This window comes from Phyllostomus hastatus, unplaced genomic scaffold (assembly GCF_019186645.2).
Source record: "Phyllostomus hastatus isolate PE091 unplaced genomic scaffold, TTU_PhHast_1.1 phas_scaffold_760, whole genome shotgun sequence".
In the NCBI taxonomy this organism is placed as follows: domain Eukaryota; kingdom Metazoa; phylum Chordata; class Mammalia; order Chiroptera; family Phyllostomidae; genus Phyllostomus; species Phyllostomus hastatus.
The window spans coordinates 2,925,757-2,941,788 of record NW_025334040.1 but is presented as its reverse complement, the minus strand read 5'-3'; the positions used below and the strand labels follow the sequence as shown (position 1 = coordinate 2,941,788).

Here is a 16,032-nt window from a genome sequence, read left to right as displayed (position 1 = left end):
GGTTGGGGAGTAAACTTGTATAATAAATCTTACAAAGCAATTTGAGCTGCCTTGATTTGACTCTTATGATACTTATTTTTTCCACGAAAGCCATCAGTTACCTCCGTGATTCAAAACGACGAGCACCAAGATTCAGAGTGACTACATATCCCATAAAGTATTTCATATTGAGGGCCTTTGGAGAGCAAGGTCAGCTGCGGCGCAGGCGCTGTGTCGCGACTTCGGCAGCGGAGAAACATGGCGGCACCGACATTAAGTGGGAGGTTGTACTCCTTGCTGTTCCGCAGAACCTCCACCTTCGCCCTTACCATCGCCGTGGGCGCCCTGTTCTTCGAGCGCGCCTTCGATCAAGGCGCAGACGCAATCTACGAACAGATCAACCAGGGGGTGAGGGCCTAGGCCATCCCTGACCTTGGGCCCACCTGAGGGGTGACAGTGGGAGTGGAGGTGGGGTGGGACTCAGTGTACCCTTACAAGGGAGAGGGGTAAACCCTGGGCGTCTTCTGTCTGTAGACTGCCGTCTGTCCTTTCCGCTCGGTGTGACTCCTAAAACGTTAAACGAAGTCAATAGATTCCCCCGTTGCAGGGGTTGTAAATATTGCTGTCTCCCACGTTCACGCTTTTCTATTTGGAGAAGCAAAAACAAAGTCAGTGGCAAGTCAGGGCTGGAACCCGGACCTCCTGCCTCTTCTGAGGGTTTCAAGGGCAGATTCAAGCTGCCGACGATCGCAGAAAGGGCATCTCCTTAGACGTTGTGTCGGCCTTTTCAGATAGCACTTTCAGTTACTAAGGCTTCCCACGCAGGCTGCGTGGTATTAATTATGGTTAAGAGTGGGAGCTGTGAAATCAGAGCGCTGGGTGGAAATACTGGGCCTTGTCATTTAAAACTGTGACGTTAAACTTGGGCAGCATTCTTAACATCTCTGAGCATCATTTCTGTCTGTGAAATAGAAACAACAGTAACTACCTCGGAATTATTGTGAGAATTACTTGAGTTATAAACAAGATGCCACAATACCTGCTAGGTAGTACCACTCAAAATAGCATTGTTGCATTCCTCAGGAAAAAGTGGGAGCATAATGTAGGGAATAACAACATCTTTTACTATTTTAATTTTTTCAAATTATAGAAGTTTATTTAGAAAGTTACAAAGGTAGTAGAAATGAGCCAGCTGGGCTGTGTAAGCTCAGGAAGCAGGTTACAGAAGCAAAAGAAGGGCCCTTGGAGCTTAGGAGAAGAAAGGACAAAGGTAACATCGCTGCGCGGAAGAGGGGGCGGACAGGAAAGGCATTCCCGGGAGAGCCAACATCTTTTAGGTGCATTGTGTGGCGGGGATGGTGCTAAGTGCTGTGCATGCTCTAGATCATTAAGTTGTGGCTCACACTAGGAGAGGTCTTGTGCAGCCCTGTCCCAGCATTCACTCTTGTCTTTAATTCATAGCTGTCTGGCCTTACAGCCCCGGCGGGCTCTGTTCACTGACACTGTACTGCCTGTGGCCAGGGTGACTTTCTGCTCCTGTAAAAGTGCTGCCACAGTTCCATCTCCTGCCAGCAGTTACCCTTTCCCAGTGTTTGTGAAAGGCACCTGAGCATGTTGTCATCTGTGAGTTTAGGAATGAGCGCCCAGCTAGTTCCTGACCCAAGGATCGTAGCTCTGAAGAAATTAGGAGTGGCTTAATGTGAAGTGTAATATTTGGGGACTCTGCATTTAGGACCTCCTAAGTGATACTTGGGAGTTGAAGAAATGAGCCGTCTTTCAGGCTCTGTTCCTTAATAATTGTGTGTTTTGGGGCCGATTCCTCAATCTCTGTATCTCAATTTCCTATAAAAGTAGTGTTATTTCTTCCCATTTACTTCACATGGTGACTGAGAGCATCAGAGCGTTTTATAAACATTAGGAATGTGCAGCATGCCTGGCATTGCTTCCAGTTTGCCCACTGCAACTGTCAGGACGTGGTAAGAGTTTCCCTCAAGTTTGTTTTAGAGACCAGAGTAGTAGGAGTAGAGTTGTAAAATGTGAGAGGCGAAACTGAAAGTCTGTGTCTGTTGTCTTTAAAACACAGAAGCTGTGGAAACACATCAAGCACAAGTATGAGAACTAGATCCTCGGAGGCTCCCATGAAAGCCAGAAGGACCAGGTCCACCTGCCAGCTGTTCACCCAGAGCCAGGGCCTCAGCCTGAGATGATGCTCACATCACGCTCCATGGACCGCTCTGCTCGTAGCTGTTGTTGTGAAATGGCTTCACCTGACAGACTCGTTCACTTCTGCTGTGTTTGAAGTATGTTCAGTCAGAGTCATCAGCAAATAAATGTAAATTTTCCTCGAGACCTGCTCTGCGTTGGGTGCTTTGTTGACTCCATCTCATCTTCACTTGTCACTTACCCGAGACCACTTCCAAGTCCTCTGCAAGCATTTGAAGGGCAGATTCCATTGTTTTGGGTTTCCTGTTAACTCCCAAACAATTCTGGTTTTTAAAACAAGAGCTAGAGCCCTGGCCGGTGTGGCTCGGTTGGTTGGACATCGTTCCCGCAAAGTGAAGGGTTGCTGGTTCAAGTCCCGGTCAGGGCACGTGCCTGGGTTGCAGGCCTGGTCCCTGGTTGGGGTGTGTGTGAGGTACGGGGAGGCCAATCAATGTATTTTCTCACACATCCATGTTCCCTTCTCTTTCTCCCTGCCTTCCCCTCTCTCTAAAAATAAATACCTAAAACCTAACAAATAAAACGAGCTAGAGTTGGACATGTTACCTTCATCTATTAAACTGGTAATTCCATTCTTAAATCATACACAGGACAGCTAACTGGCTTGGCCATGGGGAAGCGCTGTGGCCTTAGCTGGGCAAAAAACCCTGGCCTGAGGGTCTTGGGACACCTAGACCCCACACTCTAGTCTCCATTCAGCCTTTAACTTGCTGAGTGTCTTTGGGTCGGCTGCCATACTTTTCTGGGCTGCAGCCCAGAACTCGAAGCCTCCTGCTAGAGAGTCCTGTTCTCTAATGGGCTTCGTTTATCATAGTGCTCTTGGTTTGAACCCTCGCCCCACCAGTTCTAGCTGTGTGAACCAAGGACAGGGCATTTGATCATGTTGAGCTTTAGTTTCTTGTTCTGTAAAGTGGGGGAGATAGAGGTACCTTCTGTGTGCAAGTACCTTTTGAGTATTAAAGGAGTTACTAATGCAGGTAACAGTCGTAGCTCATGGCACTTGGTAAAGGGCACACAGAGGTAACTGCTGGCAGAGAGATGGGGGATGCTGAAGGACCCAGAGAACCAGAAGATTCTGCTGGAAAGCTGTGTAGCAGTAGGAATATGAGGAAAAGGGGTTCAAGGAACTTACTCTGGTCATTCAACAAATGTGTGGGTGGCCGCCGTGAGGCACTGGAGTCAGGTGCTGGGCACATGGTGGTAAACAGAACACGGGGCTTGAACTAGGGGAGCACTAAACATCATCCATACGTACATCTTACAGACGGGCCCATGGCTCTGGGGGGTGCCGAGCAGATGCAAAGCAGTTCTGTTTTGTAACTAGCCTGGGAAGGTAGTCACTTGCCTACCATCTTCCATCCAGTGCCCTGGCATGATTCTGGACCATGGATGGGGGAAGACTCAGGACAGGAAACACAGGCAGAGGAAGGTGGGACCCTAGGAGTTACCTGTGTCCGGTCTAAGGCACGTCTCCATCGAGATTAAGGCAAGGTCTGTCAAAGGTGGTACAGTTCTGGGGGTTAAATCAAGATCTGAACTGAAGGAGAGACAGTCTAAGACTCTTAGGAATGATTTCAGCATCAAACCAAGGATAACCCTGGGGTTGAAAATTGTCCTCAACATTATACTTTCCCAGTGATTTGAGGGCAATGTGCTGGTAAAAACAAAGAAACAAAAAAAAACATAAAGCAGGGAACATTCTCACAGTTACTCTGTTATTCTGCAGTACGTGGTCAGGGCAGTAGAGTCATAATGAGCTCAGTGGGTCTGCTGCCTCAGGTGGGGCACATTCTGCCTCAGTCCAACCAGCAAGCGAGCGTATCCATAAGCCCACCTATAGTTAAGATGTCCCATTATTTGTCCTCGGCATTTCTGGGCTATTGTGTGTGTGTGTTTCTTTTTGATAAGAGCTGAAGTTTAAAATAATAAAACCTGTTTTACCTGTTGTAGGGGATTAAATAGTATCCCCCCAAATTCATGTCAACCTGGAACCTCAGAAGGTGACCTTGTTTGGAAACAGGATCTTTACAGATGTAATTAGTTAAGATGATGTCACACTGGATTGGGATGGGCCTGAAATCCAGTAACTGGTGTCCCGTGAAGAAGGCCACGACAGGACACACGGGGAAGAGGCCGTATGAAGACAGAGACAGAGACTGGAGTTATGCTGTCACAGGCTCAGGAATGCCAAGGATTGCCAGCAACCACCAGAAACGAGGAAAGAGGTGAGGAAGGATTCTTCCCTAAAAATTTTGGAGGGAGGGTGGCCCCGCTAAAACCTTGATTTTAGAGGTCTAGCTTCCAGAACTTTAAGAGAATAGATCTCTGCCCTGGCTGGTGTGGCTCAGTGTATTGAGCCCTGGCCTGTGGACAGAAAGGTTGCTGGTTCGATTCCCAGTCAGGGAACATGCCTGGTTTGCAGGCCAGATCCCCAGTAGGGGGTATGTGAGAGGCAACTGATTGCTGTTTCTCTCACACATCGATGTTTTTCTTCCTCACTTTCTTCCTTCCCCCTCTCTTTAAAAATAAATGAATATTTTAAAAAAGAGAGAGAATAGATTTCTGTTGTTTTCAGCTGCTCAGTTTGTGCTAATGTGATACAGTAGTCCTATCAAACAAATACACCTATCACATTGGCCAAGATAAAAAATGATATACATAATCTTATCGAACACATGAAGAAATGACACTCATGTGCTGTTGGCGAGAGTATGTGCAGCATCACCATCTTCTTTTAAGATATTTGGTACATATGTACTAAGATCCTTAATGTGTATACATTTGACACAATAAATCTCACTTCCAGCAAATTCTCCTAAAAGAAAAATGCATGTCCACAAAAGATATTCATCATAGTGTTGTTTGTAACAGGGAGGAAATGAAAACAAGTAAAATACCCCAAATAGGAATTACTACTGAGGTGAAGCATGCAGTCATTTAAAACTGTGTTTTAACTGGAGGAAAATATCCAAAGTACCAAACCTCACTAATATATGAAGCAGTCTTCCAAATTAATAAGAGAAAGATGAAGAACTCAAAAGAAGCTAGGGTGAGATATGAATACGCAATTAAGAAATACAAATGGCCCCAAACACAAAAAGATGCCCAGTTTCACTAGTACTGAAACACAAAATGAAATTCCTTTTTTTTTTTGGCTCAGCATTATCAACAAAGATGAAAAAGATTAGCAAGATGGGTTTTCTGGCGAAGGAGCAGGCGTCGCCCCGGCATTGGAACAACAGTTTTAGAGGGCAGTTTGGCCCTTTAATCGTTTATTCCTTTTGACCCTGATACTCTGCTCCTAGAAAAATACCTCTAGAATTATATATGTGTGCACACACACAAAGTCATTGGAGTATTGTTGGGAATCGAAGAAGAAAAAGATCTTTCAATGGGGGAGTGGTTAACTACAAAACAGGTAGATTCAAATTGTAGAAATTTACGGTAGGTAGATGTTAAAACGCACGAGATGACTCCGTGTGTAGTGGTAAAGAAAAATAGATTAAGTGAAAAAGAAATCTAGCTGCAAAATGGTATGTTTAGTTGTTAAGTCTGATCCCGTTTATACAAATGCATACACATTGATATGTGTACATGCAAAATTCTGAGGAATATGCGCTTGTTTTCACAGTGGTTATCTCCAAGGGGCAGGGCTTCCAGGACTTGCACTTTGTGTAATAGATACCTACTCTTTTTTTCTTAAAACAAGCAGATGTTGATATTCTAACCCCCCAAAAATTATAAAAAGAAAGCAATAAAGTAAACAATGCATCAGGCTCACAGACAAAATTGGTCAAAATATAAAGCTAAGTGGAAAAGGTGACTTACAAATTTATATAGCATGTAGTACTTTTTCTTTTTGCAAACATGTATACGAAGAAAATTGGAAATGTTTACACCAAATCATTAACAGTGGTTAACATTGGGCGAGTTGTTTTCTGTTGTATTTGTTTTCTTGGTTTTTAAGTTTTCCGCATCAGGCATGTATTATTTTTATAACGGAGGAGTATAAATAAATTAAAAAGGGGCTGCCTTAAAAGAGGAAGTGTGAACACAAAGAGACGCAGAATGTGAGCCCCCTGGCGCTGGCTGCAGGCCTGGATCCTGGCAGCTCAGACCCCCGGGGCCCCTCCCTGAGCTCCCTGTGAGGACTTGCCCTTGAGTGGCACTGCCAGATGAGAGCTGAGCCTCCCCAGAGGCCCCTGGCTGGGTCTGCCTCACAGGTCTCGCAGGTTGGGGATATGAGGATTAGCACCCTGCTCACACTGATACCAAGAAGCTGTTTATTACCGAAAAAAGTTTACCCTCTCTCCTAGGCTCAGCCGGAGGCATTTCCAGGAGTCAGGAGCTGGGACAGTCTTCACAGTTACAAAGCCCCGAGAACCTCCCACCTGCTCCCCTAGCGCAGGTGTCAGGAAAAGCTAAACGCTTGGGTGTCTCATAAAGCAAGTTCCAAGGTGTCTGAAATCCTCTTCTAAGAAGTTGGCATCTGGTATAGCTCTGAGCAAGCAGAATGGCTCTCTGACTTAAGAGTATTTGAGCTGATGTCTTATTCCCCTAGCTTCCCTCTTGTGTTCAAAAATATCTCTCCAAACTGGTAGAAACCATTCATTCATTCATTCATTCATTCATTCATCTATCCATCCATCCAACCAATACATCTTTACTGAGTGCCTGTTCTTCCTGACACTGTTCAAGAACTTGGGCATACCTGGCTGGCATAGCTCAGTGGATTGAGCGCGGGCTGGGAACCAAAGTGTCCCAGGTTCGATTCCCAGTCAGGGCACATGCATGGGTTGCAGGCCATAACCCCCAGCAACCGCACATTGATGTTTCTCTGTCTCACTCTCTCTCTATCTCTCTCTCCCTTCCCTCTCTAAAAAAATAAATAAATAAAATCTTTAAAAAAAAAAAAAGAACTTGGGCATATATGGAGAACTTGGGCATATATGGAGAACAAGAAAGACCCTACCATGTTGGAGCTTACCATTCTAGTAGAGGAGATAGGCAGTAAACAAACAAACAAACAAAACTAAGTAAGAATTTCAAGGCCCTCACCTGGTAGCTCAGTTGGTTAGAGAGTCATCCCAATATACCAAGGTTGCTGGTTCAATCCCCAGTCAGGGCACATACAAGAAACAACAAATGAATGCACAAATAAGTGGGACAACAAATGGATGTCTCCCCCATCCCCGTCTCAAATCAATAAATTTAAAAAAGTTCAGTTCACATTAAGGTTTATGAATAAGCTAAAACCAGGTAACGTATACAGAGCGACTTGGGTTTGATGAGTAAAGTGAGACGCTCAGGTGGGCAGTCAGGGAAGACTTCTCCGAGGAAAGGACACTAGAGCTGAGGGCTGAATGGAAGTTTCGCCGAGGTAAAGATCAAGAATAAGTGCATGCTAGGAAAAGAGAACAGCAAGTGCAAAGGCCCTGAGTGAGGCGTGAGCTCGGTTTATGCAGTGAACTGAAACAAGGGAGGGAGCAGCAGAGAGGGTCAGACACTGTGTGGTCTTGTAGGCCGTGCTGAAAGAGTTCGGATTTCATTCTAGGAAGGAAGGGAAGCCCCTGGAGAGTTTCTGATTAATAGCTTACATTTGTCAACTTCTTACTGTGAGCCAGGCATTGTATTAAGTGCTTTGCAGTTTACGTGTCGCTTAACTTGAACAATAATTCAAAAAGCCATGTTATTATTACCACTGAATAGCTCTAGCGAAATGTAAAGAGCACTGGTTTTAGAAGGGACAGTCCTGGGTTAGAGTTCAAGCCCCACCTCTCATTGGCTGTGTGAACCCAGACAAGTTACTCACCTTCTCTGAGCCAGTTTCCTTGTCTGTAAAATACCCGCCGTGAGATTGCACAGTGGCAGCTGTGATTCTTGTTATTTCTGGAGATGGTGTCGAGGGGAGTATGGATTACAGTACAGTAAATCTTCGCCCGGCTGACTGCTTAATTAGCCCAGCCAGGGGCTACCCAGGACGCATCTGGTTCTCCAGCGTTGCCTGCCAAGGCTGAGAACTTCTCAGCTTTGGGTGCAGTCCAAGCACTCCTGGCAGCTCAAAGAAAAAAAGGAAAGGCCAGCCCTCAGAACATTCTAGGCTTGTCCCGGGTAGACGCAAGGATGCTGCCTGTCACAGACTGGGTTCTCTGGGAAAGAGACTTTTTAGTGCACGGCAGCTTTATTAAGAAGTGCCCTTGGGTTGACAAAGGCAGGGAAGGAAACAGCACTGGCAGAGGGGAGAAGTCAGATGCAGAGGTGCAGTCTCAGCGGAGGACTATGCTGACCCCAGACCCTTGGGAGTTCTGAGAATGGGATGACTTTTCAGAGCTGCCCTGAGCAGGGGGAGAGGGCAGCCCTTTACAGCCCCATTGGTCACCCTCTGAGGCTGCTGCCTAGGAAGGAGGTAGACTCGGGTAGGGCAGTCCTCGGCATGGCCAACCCCAGTGGGGCTGACAGCATCTCACTCCCGCAGGGGATCCAGGCAGCGAATCTGAGCATCCCCCACACCCCCTACATCTTTCTCAGGTCCATTTTATGCCTGCATCCACTGCTCGAGGCTGCACAAGAATGGAGTTGCAAAATAAAAATAACTAGAAATGCCTTTACTTATTAAACATATGAAGGCTTTCTTATTATTATAATACTTGGTGTGAGCAAAGAGATAAGACTGATCATTCTCAAATCCTGCTGGTGAGAAGGCTAATTCAACAGCCAAAACACTTGACCCAGCAACTCTATTTCTAAAATTTACCCTGAGAAAATAATCGTGGATGTGGATGAATATTTAGCCAGGGGGCTTTCACTGTAGTTTAGTAACTACAATGAGAAACAACCTAAATGCACAACGACAGGGCACTGTACAAAAGCACAGTACAATAGAATGCTAGTAAGCCAGAAAAAAGGATGAAGATAAGAAATGGAAAAGTGTTCACAGTTGTCTTATTAACTGAAAAGGCGGTGCTAACAGCATGTGCTATAAGATCCCATTTTTTTTTTTTGTGGAAAACCAATGTGTATATTCCTTTTTCTAAAATAATACCAGAAGGATAAGAACTAAAATCCTAACAGTAATTACTTCCAGATGGCAGGATTATGGGGTTTTTCTTTCTCTTTGCTTTATTGTGTGAACCGCATTGAGCATGCTACTGCTTTTGTAATAAGGGGGGAGATGCAATATAACTTTTAAATAAATAGATTCCATCCTGTAACTCAGCCAGCCCTTCCAATTAGAAAGAACAAGGACTGTCCTACAAATGAGTCTGAAATCTTCCAAGGAAAGGACAGAAATCAATGAATTTAAAATGTCTGAGCAATCTGCAAAGTTGGAGGGAATACAAATTCCTCAGGCAAGAAGGAAGTTATGGCAGCTGCTTGAGGGTTAGGGAAGGACGAACACTCTGTACCAGGGGCAGGCCCCAGACCATACGGGAGATCAGACAGACAGACAGACACACACATGTATAAACAGTGCCTTTTCTGGGCATCCACCCAGGGTCAGGCCTGGGCTGGGTGCTGTTAACATGCTGTGTGTCACTGGATCTTTGATCTGAGGTGGGTGCTAATCTCCACCCCATTTTACAGGTGGAAATGAGGCTCAGAGAGGTCAAGCGTCTTGCCCAGGGTAACACAGCTAGTGAGAGTGGAACAGGACAGTTGGCTCGAGCCTACAATCATATACACTGCTCCACGCCATGTAAATCGTTTTTCTCTTTTCACTGGGGCCTCGGCCCAATATGCTTGGATTTATGCACAGACTGAATGCCAAGGGCAGGCCCCAGCCAGCATCAAGGACAAGGCAATGATGGAATGAGGAGAAAGTGTTGGCTAGGAATAGCTCGGTTGATGGTCTGAGTACAGGGGTGCTGACCGCCTTCCTACCGCCCTGGCCTACCGCCCTTTCAAAACTCCTGCATAGAGCCTTTCTCGACCGCGCTGGGTCCTTGTTCACTGCATCCTCGGAAGGCTGCTAGATCAACTCCCCTTCAACACCTTCAATGGCTCCCACAGCCTTCAAGATCAAGTCCAAATTCCTTAGCCTGACATATAAGAACAAGGCTACCTCTAACTTCACTTCACAAACCTTCCAAAGAGGGTCGTTGCTGTGCTCCCTTCACTCTCCTGCCTTGGGCCTAGGCATGGATGGTGGACACAGAACGTGCCTGAGTTTGAACTCTAGCTCTGCTCTTTTCCAGCTGACTGAACTTGGGTGGGTCGCTCCCCCTCTGCGAGCCTTGGTTTCCCCATGTGGAAAATAGGATAATGATGATAATAACTCACAGGGTGGTTGGGAAGATATGTGAGATAATGCTTGTGAGCGCTCAGCACAGGCTTGTTAGCTAATGTTGTCTGCAGCGAGTAAATTAACAGGGGCTCCCCGCGCTGTCTTCAGGGACAGGCGCCTAATTAGCATATTCAATCCACTGAATGCAAACTGCGAGCTTTGGGAATGATTGCACAGCTGAATCATCCCGGTGGCCCCCACCCCACGCCCCAGCTGCTTTAAAACCATGTTCCCGACATACTGCCATCCCTCTGAGGCCCGATCGCTTTCCTGTGATCCCCTTGTGTCCCTTGGCAATCTCATTTCAGCATCTCCAGCACGGTTTCGAACCCCAGCAGCCATGTGTCATTCTCAGGCAGCCGTTATCGCTTCCCCACACCTTTAGCCACGTAACCAATGCCTGTCTGCTCCATCTTCCTTCCTTCTTAATGTCAGGAGGACCTCTGTCCCCCTCCTGCACAGGCCTCCAACGGAGGCCACTTCCTGCCCTAGGGCTGCTATTCCACTTGATTCCTTATCTCCTTGGCTCACTAAGTTTTCCTAATGAAACACCTTCTTCACACCAGGCCCTCCAAGGAGCAATCCTTCCTCCCACCGGCAGAAAGGGGAGACTGGCAGAGTGGAGATTTGGAAAATGGACTCTGCCCGGCCTCCTATTCTCCTCCTTTCTCCTGACTCTGTCAATGGAATAACTTGGTTATAGGTTGTATCAACAGAAGTATGGCATTTAGAACAAAGAAGGTGATATACCCTCTTTCCTGTTCTTAGTCAACCACATGTGGAGTATTATGTCTTCCGGTTCAAGTGCCCAGCTGTAGGGAGGAAGGAAAGCCAAGGGGCTGAAAGTATAAATTTTAGAGGCTGGCCAACCCTGGGTTTGAATCCTGACTCAGCCATGAGCAAGTAACTGAACTGCTAAATGAGGGTAATAATTACACTTATCACCTGTCTCTGTTTCAAGGCTTCAGTGAGGTCATTTCCAGTCCTATAAGGCTGAGCAGATACCTCCTCTGGGTCCCCAGGGTACCCATCACACACTTACTAGGCTGGATTGCGTCTGTCTTTTTCTCTCTCCAGCTCCTTTTTGTGTAGGCCATCCTGAGGCAGAGGCTTCTGGGACGACTACCTTGGAGGGTCAGGCCAGCTGTGCTGAGGGGGTGAGAAGGTGAGGCACACAGAAAGCTAGCTGGAGCAATGACGGGTCCCCCGCCCTCCGGTTTTCTGGGTCCCTGTGAGCAGGGTTCTGTGAGTTTACTAGCCTGCTTCATGGCAGGCCGGGACAGTACACACCTTATTCGGACGTCCTGCCAACGTCTCCAATTTAGACAAGACAACCGTGGCTCAGAGAGATGAGGCTGCCTTATCAGTTACATGGCCAGGAAGTGGCTATGGCCAGCTTGCTTCTGACCCCAAAGCCAAACCCTGCTCTGAATGACAAAAGCCAAATAGGCCACTGTCCATTCAGAGGATTCTGGTCCCCAAGGAGAGGTTCTGGCCTGGCCGTCACATGCTATGCTGAGTTAATACTCTTGGGGAGAAACCAGTGCCTTTCTGTGCCGGCCCCTCCTGAGCAGGGAGTCTGGTTTTCCTGATGTGACCGCCTGCACACATCCCCCTTGGCAGGTTGCTGAGCTGATCCTCATCTGTTGCTTCTCTTCTGTGACAGAGGCCAGCCGGACCTGGGGGCGGGGCTCTGCACCTGGGATCTGTCCCGTGGCACCTGGTGAGCTTGACAGAGGAATGCAGACAGCAACCTCACCTTCTTGTATTCAAATCCCATCCAAAGGGCCCTCAGCATCATAGTTCCCGGGCTCCCCTAGAGGCAAGGGCCTGGGGGAGACTGTTCCACCTCAGAAAGTACCCGTGGAGGCAAAAACCTTGAGTTCAAGCTACCCCCGGATTCTGTCCTTCTGATGAGAACTATCAGCAAAAATTCAGAGAAAGGCAGCTCTAAAACTATGGCCCTGGGACCCCAGCATTCTATGTTTAAAAATGTGCCTCCCGGAAATAACAGGTGATTTGTGCAAAGAGGTTTCTGGCAAGGTGATTAAGAGCAGAGGTGGGCACTCTGCCTCCAATGCTGATTGGATAGGACTCTGCCCTTCAGAGTTCTCTCCCATTTGGCAGGGTTCACTGCTGTGAGAGTGTCCCCCAGTCGTGAGCTCTTCCCACTACCTGTGCCCGTGAGACAAGAGGACCAGGAAAATGATCATCCCCATTTCTCACAAGAAGAAACTAAGGCCAAGGTTATATACAGCTTATTGAAATCCAGGGCCCAAACTCCACCCCTTCTGACCCTTAATCTAGTGGTCTTTTCACCAACCCAGGCCACATTTATGAACAAATTAGCAATTAAAAAGGACAGGCACGTGTGCCCTGGGAATGTACCCATGAACGAACACTAAGGAGATCAATCAGACCAGGAGAGGGGCGACAGGGCAGGGATCCGCATGTAAAAAACCCTGCAGATGAAACTCCTAAATGCTGAGAAATGATTGGACCTCGTCCCACTGGGGGCCCCTTTTCTTCCAGGCTCTTCTGTGAAAACCACTTTAAGGAGGAGAAAACCATAATTACTACTTGGGATGACAGGACACTTAAGGGACGTGTCCAAGTGCTGAGGGTGGGCTCATGCAGCCAGAAAAAGCAAATTCAATGTCATAATTCCATATTTGGGAAACTAGAATTAAGTACCCGTTGTTTTTGTAATTCAGACCGCAGCAAGAGAAGCCCGGCATAACCTCCGTGGCTGGGAAAGACCCATCAGAGCCCAGTGAATTCTTAAGCAGGGAAAGCTCCCACTGCCAGCAGGGGAGCGGGTATTTGAAGGATACCCAGGGCCTGAGACTGGAGAGGTTTGGAGGTTTAAATAGGTTAAGAAATTCTGGAAATTAAATGCCCTTTAAAGCTCTTTGAATTCTGCCAGTCTGTGTAAAATTCTCTTGATGATTATCGATTGTGAGAAGAGAATTTCCAGTTTGAGGTGAAGTCAGAATTTCATGCTCATTTTAAGAACCCCCTTTGCCCCCCACACCCGGCCACCACACAAACACAAAGGGCTGGAGATGGCAAACTTTAGGCTGATTTGTTAACCTTGGTTCAAGCTGCAGAACTGTAACAACAGCCTCAGACCATAGTCAACATCCCTCCCTGCTGCTCCAGCACCTGTACATTTAGGAAGGGTTTGATATCATCTTGGCTGAGTAGTTCAGTTCGTTGGAACATTGTCCAAATACCACAAGGTTGTTGGTTCGATCCCCAGTCAGGGCACATACAAGAATCAACTAATGAATGCCTAAATAACTGGAACAACAAATTAATGTTTCTCTCTCACTCTCTGTTGACCTTGCCTACTCGCTTCTTCCTTTACTTATTAGGACTCAGCATAACTGTTACTAATAATTTTTTCTAAAATGTTTTAACATTCAGATCGCCCCTGGAGTATAAACTGCGTGAGGGTGGGTACTGGGTCTTTCTCACACATGACAGTGCAGTGCCTGGCACCTGGCAGATCTCGGTGAACGTGTGCTGAGTGGGTACACGTGTCCTTCCCTGCCCTGGCCCTCCCTGTTGGGCGGATCATCCATGCCTCAAGCTTTGAGAGCAGGCGGCAAACATTCAAAGCTGATGCTCCAGACAAATGTCTAGGTCACGGCCCGTGGCCCTGACTCTGGCGCTTACTCCTTGTCCTTTGCCCTCTTTCACAGGTGCCCCGGGCCCTTTGACTCCGCCCCCCACCTTGGTCCCTTTCAGGTCACAGCACTGTCCAGGCTCTGCTGTCCCCATGGCAGCTGACGTGCCTTTTCTACCCCCGGCCTTTTCTCCACTGCCCGTGAAGAAGGACGGGACACAAAAATAAAGAACTATTCAGTAGGCTGAATGGCAGACTAGACACACAGAGGAAAAGATAAATGAATCTGAAGACAGAAAGTGAAAAGAATGGAACAGAGCATCCGACAACTGAGACAGTATCAAATGGTCCAATATACACGCAACTGGAACCTCATCAGCCTGGTCTGATGAGATTGGATTTCCCATCCTCTTGTTCTGCAGCTACATTACTTGTATTTTCTCCTTTCTTTGTAAGAACAGTAACAGGGATGCGGGAGAGAGGAAAGAGGGAAATGGCTATTGGCTGAAGCGTGAGTTCTCGGAGACAATTCTGGGACTGAGTCCTCTTTAATCACCTGCTATGCGTGACCTTGGACAGGTTGCACACCCTCTCTGTACCTCAATTTTCCCATCTGTACCCAAGGATTAAAACAAGGTAATACAAGGAAAGAACCCAACAGAAACCCCTGGCTTTGGTAAGTACTCGGTAGTTGCTTTTATTCTCATTACAAATCACTGTGGTCTCACCATTTTCACTTACGCGCATTCCCTTCCAGATTTGGTCTGTAAGCTAAATCTTTCTTTAATATTTTCACAATCATGTTGCAACACAATCACGTTTTCTGCTTTCAAACTTAAAAAGAATTATTCTCGAATATTTAGTTTCCCATGTGGTGGGAAACTAAGGGTGTCCTCAAGGCTGGTAAGTCTTCACTGACATCATTTAAAGGGGCGCTTCACAACACCCCCTGCATTTTTGGTGGATTTATTTTTATTTTTGTTTCCCTCACTGTGTTATTTACCCCACACGCCTTGTGTAACAGGGGCAGGCAGCTTCTTCACAATGCACGTGCTCTTCCAGACTGCGCCTGCCTGTCTAAGTGGGCCACTCAGACAGGATCTGCATCCGGGCTCTGCCGCTAGCTTGCCATGGGCTGTGGGCAAGTTACTCCCTGTGCTCCTGGCTCCCTTCTGTAAACAATGACGGGCTCTGTCCACCCACTCGGAGAGGCACAGAAGCACTGTTCAAACAAACACGGTCACCATCACTGCTGCTCATGGACCAGAAACAAAGACGAGTCTTAAGCTCTCTCAGAGGCACAAGGTCTTAAAAGCTTCCTGGGAAATGCCTGCCATGGTCATGTTCTCTGCCAGGGAACAGAGGAGGCACTTGGCACGCTCCTGCTTAGCAACGGTAGTAGGGGTGGTGGGCCCCAGTGAGCCAGTGGGCAGGGTTCCAGGCCCCCACTCCACTTTACTTGTGGCGCTTCTGCCATCGTCCATCTAAAACCTTGGGGCCTCCTCAGAGGATTTAATGGGCACTGAGAGGAAACCATGCATCTGGTCCAACACACCCACTAGGCAGATGGGAAAACTGAGACTCCCAGAGGGGAAGGGCTGTGCCCACCAGCACCATCCTAGATGGCCCCGGAGCTGTTTTCAAAGCATCCCTGAAAGGGTGTCCTCAAGGTCTGAAACAAGCAAGGACGCCGTTCCTCAGGGAGACTTAATCTGACCTGGCATGACATTTCAGGAAATTTAAAAAAATCACTTGTCTTCTCAAGTCCTTTAGACCAGAAAGCTGTGAGGCCTGAACACAAGCCTGGGTGGTCAGGAGGTACAGATGACACAGTGAAAGTGAGAGAGGCCATATGACCAGTAACAGGTATGACAAGTAAAGCCCAGGAGCTCCACCAGCCCGCCTCCCTTCGCCGCAG

The 16,032-nt window shown here is 47.3% G+C and overlaps 1 protein-coding gene across 1 annotated transcript; it reads left to right on the top strand.

The window, feature by feature from the left end:
- Positions 1 to 203: 203 nt before the first annotated feature.
- LOC123810973 (cytochrome b-c1 complex subunit 9) lies at positions 204 to 2,326 on the top strand. Its single transcript, XM_045826849.1, has 2 exons — positions 204 to 387; positions 2,063 to 2,326. The coding sequence occupies exons 1-2, from the start codon at positions 238 to 240 to the stop codon at positions 2,099 to 2,101; spliced, it is 189 nt and encodes a 62-aa protein (XP_045682805.1). The 5' UTR covers positions 204 to 237; the 3' UTR covers positions 2,102 to 2,326.
- Positions 2,327 to 16,032: the final 13,706 nt, after the last annotated feature.